Genomic DNA, 12793 nt, shown 5'->3' with positions numbered 1-12793 from the left:
TAAAGAGGTCTTTGGAAGGTTCGGGATAATTAAGAACTACCAGATGCAAACCAGTTTTGGACATGGAGCCACAGCAATACATTCAGTTTGGAGAGTTACTACCACTAGTTTTCCTGAAATTGAAACTTTTCTCTTTTCCTCATTAGACAAAGCTGCCGACCAAAGCTGTTGAGTCGAGCGATGCTAAAAAGAATGAAGACGGTGAAACGGAAAACAAAGAAGACAAGATGGACGACACACAATCCGCCACGACGAGACCAAAAGAAGAAGCGCAACCAGAGACAGCTGAGAACCAAGAAGGAGTCACAGACGCAGGGACAAGTGATCCTAAACAAGAGAAGACTGAAGAGGTGAAGGATACAACGTCGAAGGTAGAGAGCAGGGAAGAGGAGAAGCAGGTGGATGATAATCAGTCCGGGCCGACGCAAGATTCCGTCAAGATATTGAAGAGAGGAGATGAGCTTCCAGATCAGGGAAAGCCAGCAGCAGAGCAGATTCATCCACCAAGTCAAGAAGATCCACCAGCCTGTCAAGACGGTACACCGAATGAATCCCAACAGGATGACAGCTCCTTGAATGATGACCCCAAGTGTCAAAGTTCAGGGGTTAAACAACGAGAGAAAGCACCTGCAGACGCAGCTGCCGATCAGTACTCCCTGGAACCCGGGGAGGATGATGAGGAGGACAACCCAAATCTGATCGAGATCAACACTCGACGGGCAGACCAGGCCATGGCGCACAATCCTGAAAACATGTACCAGTCTTTGAGTGGTGGCAGGGAGCGGGCAGTCAACGGGGACGGGCCACAGTACCACGAGGGCAGCAGACCGTACAATCAGTACGGCGGGGGAGGCTTCCATATGTCTACTGGGATGCTTGAAGGGGGATATCACCCACCCACTGCGCTTGGCCTCAACCCTGTCGAATCTTCAACGGAATCGAAGTAAGTTGTCTTTTCTGCACGTTGACTCGGGGTTTCCTCGTGCACAAGTTAGGGTATCCGGCCGATAAGTGTGATTTGCATGCCGATATGCGCAAATTTCGGCAGTTCCTTTTTCAGATACACAGAGATTTATAGTAGCGATCATAGAGATTTTCTGTACATGCTGTCTGCACAAAACCCACTAGCTTTACCTATAAATTGTTATTGTCAAAGCTTTGGAACACTGATGTACTAAGGCGAAAACAAAACTTACACCAGCATTTCCAAAAATATTGGTCTCAACTGGGACACACCATATATTTTGGACTGATTATTTATGTTTTCTTTTTTGCATTTCAGTCAAAGCTCACAACCTCCCAGCAAGGATCATGGAAGCTCTACAGGAGATGGGTTTAAGATCGGTGAGTCTGTCCAACGACATTTATTTATTTCACTCTTTGTCCCTGGAGTTTTAGGTAACTTGTTAAAGGCAATGGACACTATTGGTAATTACTCAAAATAATTATTAGCATAAAAACTTTACTCGGTAACGAGTAATAGGGAGCTGAAAGCACCTGAAAGCACACAACTTTGTGTAACAAGGATGTTTTTTCTTTCATTATTACCTCGCAACCTTGATGACCAATTGAGTTCAAATATTCACAGGTTTGTTATTTTAAAGGCAGTGGACACTATTGGTAATTGTCAAAGACTAGCCTTCACAGTTAGTGTATCTCAACATACGCATAAAATAACAAACATGTGACAATTTGAGCTCAATCGGTCAGCAAACTTGCAAGATAATAATGAAAGACAAAACACCCTTGTCACACGAAGTTTTGTGTGCGTTTAGATGGTTGATTTCGAGACCTTAAGTTCTAAATCTGAGATCTTGAAATCAAATTCGTGGAAAATTACTTCTTTCTCGTAAACTACGTCACTTTAGAGGGAGCCGTTTCTCACAATGTTCTATACCATCAACCTCTCCCCATTACTCTTAATTATTTTGAGTAATTACCAATAGTGTCCACTGTCTTTAAGTGAGAAGACTGGTCTTTGACAATTACCAATAGTGTCCAGTGTCTTTAAAGACAGGGTCATAGAGCAGTTGTTGTCAACCTAATGCTGATTGACAGGCAAAATTAAAAAGAATGATACATTAAAATGTACATGTGAAAGTTTCAGCTCACTAGGAAAACAACCATTCGCAGCTGGTGCACTATGTGGATTGGGTTTTCAGTCCCTGCCTGACTGCGCGGGTTTTCCCTGGAATAATTATCGGGGGGGTTTACTCCCACATCTAAACTGAACCTTCCTTCCTTGTCTTCTCTCCATTGGGTTATTGGCTAAGTACAGTGGTTAAGTTCGCTTTTCTTAGAGTCCTTGGCTTCACAACCAAAATGAAATGAAGGAAATGAAAATGAAATGAAAAAGTTCAAACCGTTTATGTTTTTATTGGATTGCAGTTGTTGATTCCAGCTTCAATATCTGCATTGCGACTCCGCTGTCAGACAACGGCCGCTTCTGGGCCTCCAGATTGAGAGGTCCAGCCCAGGAGTCTCAGCTACGAAGACTCATGCACGACATCAGGTCAGTTTGTACAGGGTAGTCATTAAGGAGCTTACGTTTTCAAGACGAATGGTTCTGCGGCGGTTAGTAGTTTTTCAGCCAATTATTGTTGTGTGTTTTTTTTCTGGGATCATAGAAAAATGTAAAAAACATTGCAGAAAGCTTTGTGAGCATGGCAGATTCCCATTTTTCTTGTGTTGTATTTTAAAGTAGGATTTGATTTTTTTCATGTAGTTACGATATAGTAAGGTTTGCGGAAACACCATGTAATGATAATCTCCAATTGAGTTGGGATGGTTTTGAAAAGAACCGTAGGTTTCAACTCGACGTTACGATCAGTATGCTCTGATCGTCTTCTGGAGAAAGCTGTGTTTTATTTTGTTTCTTTCTTTGTTTCTTTATGTTTTGCCAGCCTTCCTGCTGAAAGTTTAAGCCTGAGTGACTTGAAGGAAGTAAAGGTGGTTAGTGTGCAGGCGCCATCAGGGCAATGGTGCAGGGCTAGAGTAGAAGGAATAAATGATAATAAGGTACGTTTTGGCTTTGTTTTTTTCTCACTGTCATGCAAAATTAATCCAATCAACAAACAAGCAAAGCAAGTCAATAGTTTGATTTTTTTTACAGGCCTGGTATTACATTTTTGAGAGTGCTAGGCCATTTTCATTTTGCAAAAGGCACTTCCATTTGAAAACCTCAAAGTAAATAAGAAACTTTTGAAGTGGGCATCAAGGCTAAGACCAGGGGCAACGGAGGCCATCGCCTTCATGACCTGCGTGTAATTTCAAGCCTGAGGTTAGCAAGTCAGCGGTTTTAATTTTTCAGATGTTGTGTAGTTGACAGAAGCCGACAGACCCCCCCAAAAAAAATGTATAAATACAAATTTTCCTTTTCCATTCTGCAAAGTTATTCCAATAAACAAACTAGCTTAGCTTTATAGTGTGTTAACAATTATTTTATTTTGTTTATGATTTGTGAAGAAGCTATAAGGTAAGCTCTTCAAAAATATACAAATTTTCAAAAATGAACAAAAAGACAACGTCAACAACAAGTCCTGAAAAATTTTGAATTAAGAAATCACTCTCATTCCACTTGTCAACCAGTCAATCTCTGAAGTGTAAATTTAAAATCCTTAAAAAAAAACCAGATTAAACAAGTTTATTTTAAACTACATTTTGTTGTCTTCTCCAGGTTAATGTTCGCTATGTTGACTTCGGACAAGCTGATGTGGTGGAAGAGAATAGAATCAAGGCTCTCTCGGTGAATAGTCAGCTCTTCCCATTCCAGGTGAGTCCGAAATTTATGAAACCTAAAAAAAAAATAGTTGGCTCTTCCCTTTCCAAGTGGATCTTCAACTTTTTTTATACAAACATTTGCGCTCTACACAATGGAATCTTTGTGCCTATCACCTGCTCTTGGGGATGTATACTGTATACATCTGTCGGCGGTCTACTTTGCAGACTGGTTTATCAGGCTTTTTTTTGTGGTTAGTTAATATATTTGTTAATTCATGTACAAAGCTTCCAATGCTCATTGATTTCTTTTATTTATTTTGTTTTTCTTAGCAATTGTGGGTTGATTGTAAACCCATGTCTTTTTTTGTTTATTTTATTTGAAAAGAACATTATCTATGGTTGATTACTGCTTAAACCCCATGTTGGTCCGCCTTTGGTTCAAAAGTTGCGGAGAGATGAAACTGAGAAAAGGGCCTACATTGATGGATTTTATTTCAATGCTAATTTTAACCCCTTGTTGATGTTATTTATCAGAAAGAAAGTTGCCAATGTAAAATAACTATATTTTGACATTTAAATTACGACAACAATCCTTTTGAAAATGTCACCCCTGTTGGCCTGTTTTGTATTGTGTCCCCACGCTGATATTTTTCGACAAACAACTCATTTAGCATCACAAAAAAATGTCATAACCGCATCACAAAAATTACTGTGGTTTCTTTTTCTTCCCCTGCCTCCAGGCTATGGAACTGAGCATTGCTACCCAGAATCATCCTCATTTCTCTGAACAAGCTAAGGAGGCTTTCATGAAGTACACTCAAAGTAGAACACTCAGTGCTAAAGTGGTAAGCTCATGATAAGTACTCAGTAATGGTAGACAGTAGACCAGGGGTCGATTTCACAAAGAGTTAGGACTAGTCCTAACTTAGGACTAGTCCTAGGAGATATACAAATTGCATGGAGAGTCCTAAGTTAGGACGAGTAACTGGTCCTAACTCGAGATAAGACTAGTCCTAACTCTTTGTGAAATCCACCCCTGGGCCATTAGTGAAATTTACTAACTAACTACCATAAGTACAATGTAGTCGTGACTTTGACTCTAATTCATAAATACCTCAGACAGTTTCACTATTCGAATTGGTGGAGAGTGCGTCACAGTGGTGTGTATAAACCTTTGTTTATGACCAGTCAAAAGTGTTGAAACATGGGCGTGACACGTGAGCTTGCACCTGTTCTTATTGGACAGTTTCTTCATTCCTATTGGTCGAGAGCAACGGCTGAAACAGTTGTGCCACATCACGGGATAAGTGCCACGCGCACAGCATTCCCTTATAAGGAGTTGTTTACCCGAGGGCGGCGGAGGGCTTTACCATTTCACAGCTGGAGGGGTGTTGTGTTGAAAGAAATTTTTGACCAATTATAATTTTTGCATTTATTTTACTTTTTGACCAAATAGTTTTGATGTTTTTGACCAAAAAGGTATTTATGAATGGGAATCAAAATGTGTTGAACTGAATTTCAACTTGTGGTTTAAACCCACCGAGGCCTGGTTCTTGATAATTTACCTTGACTTCGTGTCGGTAAAATTATCAAGAACCAGGCCTCGTTGGGATTAAACCACTAGTTGAAAACCTCTTCACCACACATTGATTCCCTTATAAATGGTAGACAGTAGGCCTTGGCGGCTAGTGAAATTTACTATCTAACTTCCCCCAATTAGTCGTGACGTTGACTCTAGTCGCAACTGTAACATTGCTGCATATTGGTTGCAGTAGGTGCAATACTTATAGTCAAATTTATGCTGAAAGGATTGAAGGATTGTGTCACTGATGTCGAATTGTGTTTTGTAAGTAATTTATATTGTTGTGAAAAGTCATGGTCGACACAATTTGTTCACCAAGCAGGTAGTCAAGAGTACTTTTGTAGTAGTCGGGGTGGTTTGAAAAATGGCAGTCTCGATTCGACAAAGCAATCACTAGTCGCACTAGTCGTCCAGGCTTTAATAGATTCACCCAGGGGTTGTTCGCAAAACTGGAGGGGTTCCGGACACAAATTTTTTTATGTTTGGCCGAAGAATGCTGAATTGAAACAAGGCAAATTGCCGTCAATTTCACAAAGAGTTAGGACTCAGATTAATCTTAATGTCTGCATGCTACACAGTGCAGGGTTGGGACTCGTCCTAAGTCCTAAGATTAGTCTTAAGTTAGGAAGAGTTTTGTGAAATTGACAGCAGCTGTCAAATCACTTCGGATCTTTTATTGTAGTCCTTGGTTTCAATACACAATTTAGTTTTGTACACAAAAGTGAAACAAGGACGTCCTCCTTTTGTTTAAGTCCTAGGTTTCAACGGTTAGATGACCCCATACAACTTATATTTATATTTATGGGGGATTAACAACTTTAAAGTTTTTAAAAAGTCTAACACTTCATAGTTTAACACTTCAAGGTTTGAGATTTAAGGATTTATTAGGGTTTGGTTTTTTTTTTACAGCTATTAACATTAATAAGTTTAAAAATAGTCAAAAGCACTCGCCCTCTACATACAATCTATATGCAACCTGTACAATGGTAACTCAAAAGTATTCCAATAGGATTAAACAGCCGAACGGTTCCGAAAACCAAAGGCATACTTTGTCTAGTTTAATCATTCTTGATTGATTGTTACCACACCAGTTCAGCCCATAGACACTTTCGGTACAACAATTTTTACAGAGTTACAAATAATTTACAGGGGTTTACAGAAGGTAACAGTGAAAGACTTCTCTTGAAATATTGTTCCATGAAATGCTTTACTTTTTTAGAAAACATTAAAACAATATCAATTCTCGATAGCGAGAATTACGGATTTATTTGAAAACGCGCGAAAACAGGAGTGGGTTTTCCCGTTATTTTCTCCCGACTCCAATAACCGATTGAGCCTAAATTTACATAGGTTTGTTATTTTATATATGAGTTGTGATACACGAAGTGTGGGATTTGGACAATACTGTTTACTGAAAGTGTATAATGGCTGTAAGATCAGTTTCTTGTTCGAATTTAAACAACAAACGAATTACTTCTTTTTGTCTCTCTTTTTTTTTTTTTTTCTTTTTTTACTTGGCAATTTACAAGCAGCTACATGGTACATCAAAGTGGTTGGGTTTTTTTGGTCGTCGTTTGGGTTTTGGCATGTTTAAAAACTTAACAATAATAAGGCCATGAAAAAGTTTCAATAAAATAGAAATGTTCACAATCACAATCTTCCCGCCATGCAATTTTTTCTTAGCTCCTCTGCTGATTCCCTTCGTTTTGGGTTTCTCATTGACCATTGAAACATAAGCCATTAAAACAAGAATAGTTTAAAGGTCGTTTCTCTCGGTTTTTTTTATGACAAAACTTATCTTTCAAACCTTGCCCTTCTAAAAATTAAGCCTCCTGGATCTTTATAGAGTGGTCGTTAATTTTTGACATTTTACACAGTGTGCATTTAAAGTTACGTGGCTTGTGTACAATACATTAAAACATAAATGATAAATTATACAGAAATGTAATATTTAAAAGGGTAGGGTAGATGGCCTTGGCTTCAGATCCAAACCGGACCTGTAGTATTTATAGATAATTTATTATTTATGTTTTTATGACAAAACTTATCTTTCAAACCTTGCCCTTCTAAAAATTAAGCCTCCTGGATCTTTATAGAGTGGTCGTTAATTTTTGACATTTTACACAGTGTGCATTTAAAGTTACGTGGCTTGTGTACAATACATTAAAACATAAATGATAAATTATACAGAAATGTAATATTTAAAAGGGTAGGATAGATGGCCTTGGCTTCAGATCCAAACCGGACCTGTAGTATTTATAGATAATTTATTATTTATGTTTTAATGGATCTTGCTTATTTGGTAAGCCAGCTCAGTTCAGCTTAATTGCACACTGCATGTCAACACTTAAATAATACATATGTACATTATTGTAAATTGTCTACATGGTGTAAAATATATTGTTTGTATTAATAGGACTCAGTTTCTAAGCACTTAGTCAGTGCAATCATTAAAAAAACTTTACGTATAGTGTCGTGGTCGAGCAGTTAAGAGCATCAAATTCAAACTCTGGTGTTTCTGATCAGCAGAATGTAAGTTCGAATCCCCAGCCATGACACTTAGGTCCTTAAAGGAACAATACAGAATTGATAAGAAACAAAAATCGTGAAGATCATAGGTTTACATAAAACTCACACGGTCTAATGATGATGATAATTGAAAACATCCCTTTAAATATTTCTCTCTGAAATGTCATATTTGATGAGAAATCAAGAATCTATCTTGGCGTTTGGAGTTTATCACTCAGTGAGCGTTTTGTTCATTTTTATTTTGGCATCGATGCAATGCAAAATTTGTAATCAGTTTTTCACTATTTTCTCATGACCCAGATGGCCGATCAATCTCAAACGTCTACAGGTTTGTCAGTTTTTGTATATGGTGGATTACATAAAGTGCTTACACTGCCAGCAACTGTTTTGTTAGCAAAAACCAATTCTGTAATGTTCCTTTAAGCAAGCACTTAACCATTGCTTCGTCCTTTGAGTGGGACGTAAAGCCGTTTGTCCCATGTATTGTGTTTAAAAGAACCCAGTGCACTTATTAAAAAGAGAAGTAGTACGCCCCCCAGTGTTCCTGGCTGTGGCTGCTATAATTATGCGCCGTAGCACCTTGTAAACCCTTATAAGGTGCTAAATAATTGGGTCTCAGAATTCAACACTGCAATAACCTATCTTTCTGAAAGTTTGTATTATACTCAGCCCCATGAGTACCTTGTTTGGTAGATAAGTGCGCTATAAGACTTCGATATTGTTATTATTAGCGAGCTGCAAAGCAGTGCAAGCCTATGTTATACCAATATCCGTCCGGCGTCTATCCGTCCATGCGACCGTCCGCATTAAAGATTTTGGAAATGTTAAAGTTTTTGAGCCCAAGTGAGACAATTTTCACTTATGTTTTCAAATAATGTTGAAGTTTTTGGAATAAAAAAAGGTTAAAGTTTTTGGGATAATTTTTTTCTAGGTTTTTGGAATAACACAAATGTTAAAGTTTTTTTCAGGCTCAAAAATTGACATCTGGATTAAAAAACAATTAAAAAATCAAATTCAAATAATTTGTTTAAACGGCCATAACTCCTGATTGCAATGATGTACTGACTTGAAACTTAAGTCAAATATTGCTTTTTCCATGTAGATTCATATGAATAGTTAAAAGTCAGAGAATTAATCAATGGGTTCAGTTAAGTGAGCTAAAACAATGACAAACTGAGGCATAACTCCTTATTTCAACGATGTACTGACTTCAAACTGAAATCAAATAATGCTTCTTACACAAAGATGCATATGAAAAGATTAAACACAAAGGGTGCATCACTGGTTCCAGTTGAATGAGCTGAAACAAAGAAAACCTTAAATGGTCACAACTTCTTTTGCAATGATGTACTGACTTGAAACTTAAACCAAATATTGCTTCGTAAATGTAAATTCACATGAAAAGATTAGACTTAAAGAATGTATCATCACTTGTTCCAGTTGAATAAGCTAAAACAATGATGAACTTTAAAGACCATAACTCCTTATTGCACGGATGTTCAAATTTAACACTTAAATCAAATATTGCTTCTTAAATGTAGATATGAACAATATATAAATATCAAAGAGTTTATCACTGGTTCCAGTTGAATGAGCTAAAACAATGAACAACTTAAATGGCCCTACCTCCTTTATGCAAAGAAGTTCTGACTTGAAACTTAAATCAAATATTCCTGCTTACATGTAGAAAATATGAACAGATAAAACTAAAGGAGTTAATCACTGGTTCCAGTTGAATGAGCTAAAACAAATGAAAACATAAAATTGTCATAACTCCTTAATTGCAATGAAGTATCGACAAAAAACTTTAATCAAATATTGCTGCTTACATGTATAATAATATGAAAAGATAAAACTCAAAGATCACTGGTTCCAGTTGAATGAGCTAAAGCAATGAAAAGCTTAAATGGTCATTTCTTCCTACTAATCAAGGTCCCCACCCCTTTAACCATCAGTTAATCAAATGGTAGGTTTTTCTGTCAGTCACATGTTCTATCTGGCAATCGGCAGCTCGCCATGGCAGCTTCGCTGTTCTAGTTATAATTATTTTTATTTAAAAAAAAAGGATAACTTTCCGTATGGCGCCACCACTTTTCACTCATTTTTACAAAAAGGGATATCGCATTGGGGTAAATTAGATACTCTATCATTTCATATCAAATGAAAAAGTGGTGGCGCCATACAGAAACTTTTCAACAACAAAAAAAGACTCTATAAAAGAGAATGTATTCAAAGTTCATAAAATGAAAAAATACCCATAGCAATTTGTTACAAATGTAAATACTATTTAAATTGTCATGCAATCAAAATAATTTGTTTCAAGGCACTGGACACCTTGGGTAATTGTCAAAGATCAGTCTTCTCACTTGATGTATCTCAACATATGCATACAATAATAAACCTGTGAAAAGTTTAACTCATTTGGTCGTCAAAGCTGCCCCTGATCACTGGGCCTTTTCATTCCTTAAACCATCTCAGCTCCCTGGGGAGTATACAGCCTGTGCTGATAAATATGTAGCGCACTAAGGCTAAATCAATGACAAGAACCATTGAGAATAGAAAACCCAATTTGCCAATTTAATGGACACCATAATGTGTGGGACTAGTAAGGGAGAGCCCCATACATAAGCTATCGTATTGAGCTGATACTTACACATTTCGGGCGTCGCCTACAAAAAAACAATTGTACATACTTTTTTTTAATCAGGCATGTGCGACTTCCCTGGTTTTTTTTTCCTTTATTTGGTTTTGATTTTCCTTCTTTTTTTTTTTTTTTTCACTTTCTGTGAAAAAAAGTATAATACAAGTATTATTCTTTCTTTTTTTCTTGCCCAGTTTTCTCTTTTCCCCTTTTTTGATGGATAGTTACTCACACGCCTGTTTTTAGGAATTTCACCCCCAAAAAACAACAAGAGAACACTTTAGAATGCTCCAGAACTAATATCGCGTGGTTGGGCTCGGTGAACTTTCAATACACCACATGTTACATGAACCTTACAAAACCATTCATACAAAATAAGATTTGTCTAGAATTTTGCAGCATTTGATTTTACAAATGAAGTTTTACACACTGTACATTTAATGAAATCTACCGCGGCTTTACATTAAATTATTTACTTAATATCTTTGAATAAGGTTGCCCTAAGCTTTGTTCAGATAACATATATAAGCCGAGTATGAATTGTTGGGTTTAACAAGATGCTTGTAAAATCCTATGGGATTTGCAAAATCTTCCCTAACAACAATCTTTTTGTTTTTGCGAATTTGTGATGTGATATTGATACCACCTGTAGTTCAAAGTAGAAACACCAAGAGATAAGAGAGTGAAACGGAGACAAAATGAATTTTAAGTCAGATTGTACATCGGAAAATTTTCTGTTGATGCTAAAGTTAACCCATTTTCAGGTAATTTATCAGGGAGGAAGTTGCATACAAATGAAGATAAAATTTAGTATTTAAAAATAAAAAAATAAGATGTTTTTTTTTTTATTTCACCCCTGTTTTGGTTTATTTCTCCATAATAACATTTTGGACAAACGACTCACTTCATCGCATCACGTTCGACAAAGCTTCATCGCATCACAATCAATAAAGTGGGTACACCTTACTTTATTTTCATGATGCTTTCCTTTGCGGTGATGTAGTTGCCTTTCCAGCTGCTCCAGTGTATTCCCCTTCGGTATGGCACTATGGGCTGCTCGTAGTATTGGCCGTTGAAGCATGCTATCAAACAGTTCCCATACCACCAGCCGCCTTGAAAAGTTTCGGCACAGCTTTGTCCATCTCTGGCGTCATTGTCTCTATCAAAGGTGGAAAATAATCTGTTCTTGTGAAAGTTGAGTGACATGTCCAGTGAGCTTGTATCGTTATAAGCTTCAAGATGAAGCCTGTAGGAGAAGGTAGACAAACCAAACTCGCCATACTCTACCCAGGCCGTGTTATTTACCCAATCCAGTAAATTCACTCTGAGTGTCCACCATCCCGTCAATTCGCTGAGTTTGCGCAAGTTCTCGTTTCCAATCCAGAATTCATTGGAGAGGTTTCCGAAACCAGCCTTGTAGGTCTCCCAGTCGCGGTAGAAATCCACGGTACCGTCTTGTCGCCTCTGGATGACGATCCATCCCCCGCCGTCATTCTCCATATCGCAATAGACCTTTAGACCCTTCTGAAAACCATTAGGAAAGATGGTGTACTCGCCGCTCGTCTCGTATCCAGACTCTAAAAGCTTCTTGCAACTTTTGAATACTTGAATGGATAACCCAGCTGTGCCTTTATTTGTATCAAAGTAGACACTCCCACGACTCTTGATCAAATCTTGAGGATACTGCTCTCTTGATGCATTGTTCAGTTGACAGAGATGACTTTCTTGATGAAAGTTAAAGGAGACACACTGCGATGTCATAGAGCAGTCGCGTGCGCAAGTTACATGAGATCTTGTGGTGTTCGTTTTAATAGTACTCTTCTGAAATTCTTGATTAACCGCAGGGAAAAATACGTGGTTAAACTCACCATTGTTTTGGAGGAAGGTCATAACAACCAGTGGGAATGAAGACAGGAGAATGATGGTGAAATTCTTCATGATGACTGCCTCAGTAACAAAAAATGATGTGGATTTCTTTTCTGTATTGTATGGAGTTAATTATTTCACTTATTTTTAACATTGACAACTCTGACTTCACGATCTCTGATTTGATTCAAAGTCGGTAAAATGTTCGCACAGTCACAATTTTACGATCTTTGGTTGTCTGTGTCACACCTCAAAGTGGTCGTGGGCAAAGTGTCTTTGTATCTTATGGTTAATTTGATCGCTTACTTTGGTTAATAACTCATAACTGACGCTTCAGTAATTGCCCCTGTAACCATGGCGATTTCTATCTTTGCTGACTTTAGTATAATGAAGGATACATCAACAAATACCTCTATAGCCATGACGATTTCACAGCAGTTAAATACTGCCCTCTT

At 37.6% G+C, this 12793-nt stretch overlaps 2 protein-coding genes across 7 annotated transcripts in view; one reads left to right on the top strand and one right to left on the bottom strand.

The window, feature by feature from the left end:
- Nucleotides 1-12793, top strand: part of LOC139941453 (uncharacterized) — a 33330-nt gene that overhangs the window by 10357 nt on the left and 10180 nt on the right. For all 6 annotated transcript variants that reach the window (XM_071937960.1, XM_071937959.1, XM_071937958.1 and 3 more), the window contains exons 15-20: nt 147-943; nt 1283-1344; nt 2389-2512; nt 2904-3018; nt 3677-3772; nt 4461-4565. In XM_071937960.1, the coding sequence (XP_071794061.1) occupies nt 147-943; nt 1283-1344; nt 2389-2512; nt 2904-3018; nt 3677-3772; nt 4461-4565 (1299 nt within the window). The remainder of the gene's footprint in view (nt 1-146; nt 944-1282; nt 1345-2388; nt 2513-2903; nt 3019-3676; nt 3773-4460; nt 4566-12793) is intronic.
- LOC139941747 (microfibril-associated glycoprotein 4-like) lies at nt 11436-12410 on the bottom strand. Its single transcript, XM_071938363.1, has one exon. It carries the CDS (start codon nt 12408-12410, stop codon nt 11436-11438), a length of 975 nt encoding a protein of 324 aa, XP_071794464.1.

Source organism: Asterias amurensis, chromosome 9 (genome assembly GCF_032118995.1).
Source record: "Asterias amurensis chromosome 9, ASM3211899v1".
Taxonomy (NCBI): Eukaryota; Metazoa; Echinodermata; class Asteroidea; order Forcipulatida; family Asteriidae; genus Asterias; species Asterias amurensis.
This window is presented reverse-complemented; position numbering and strand designations above follow the sequence as displayed.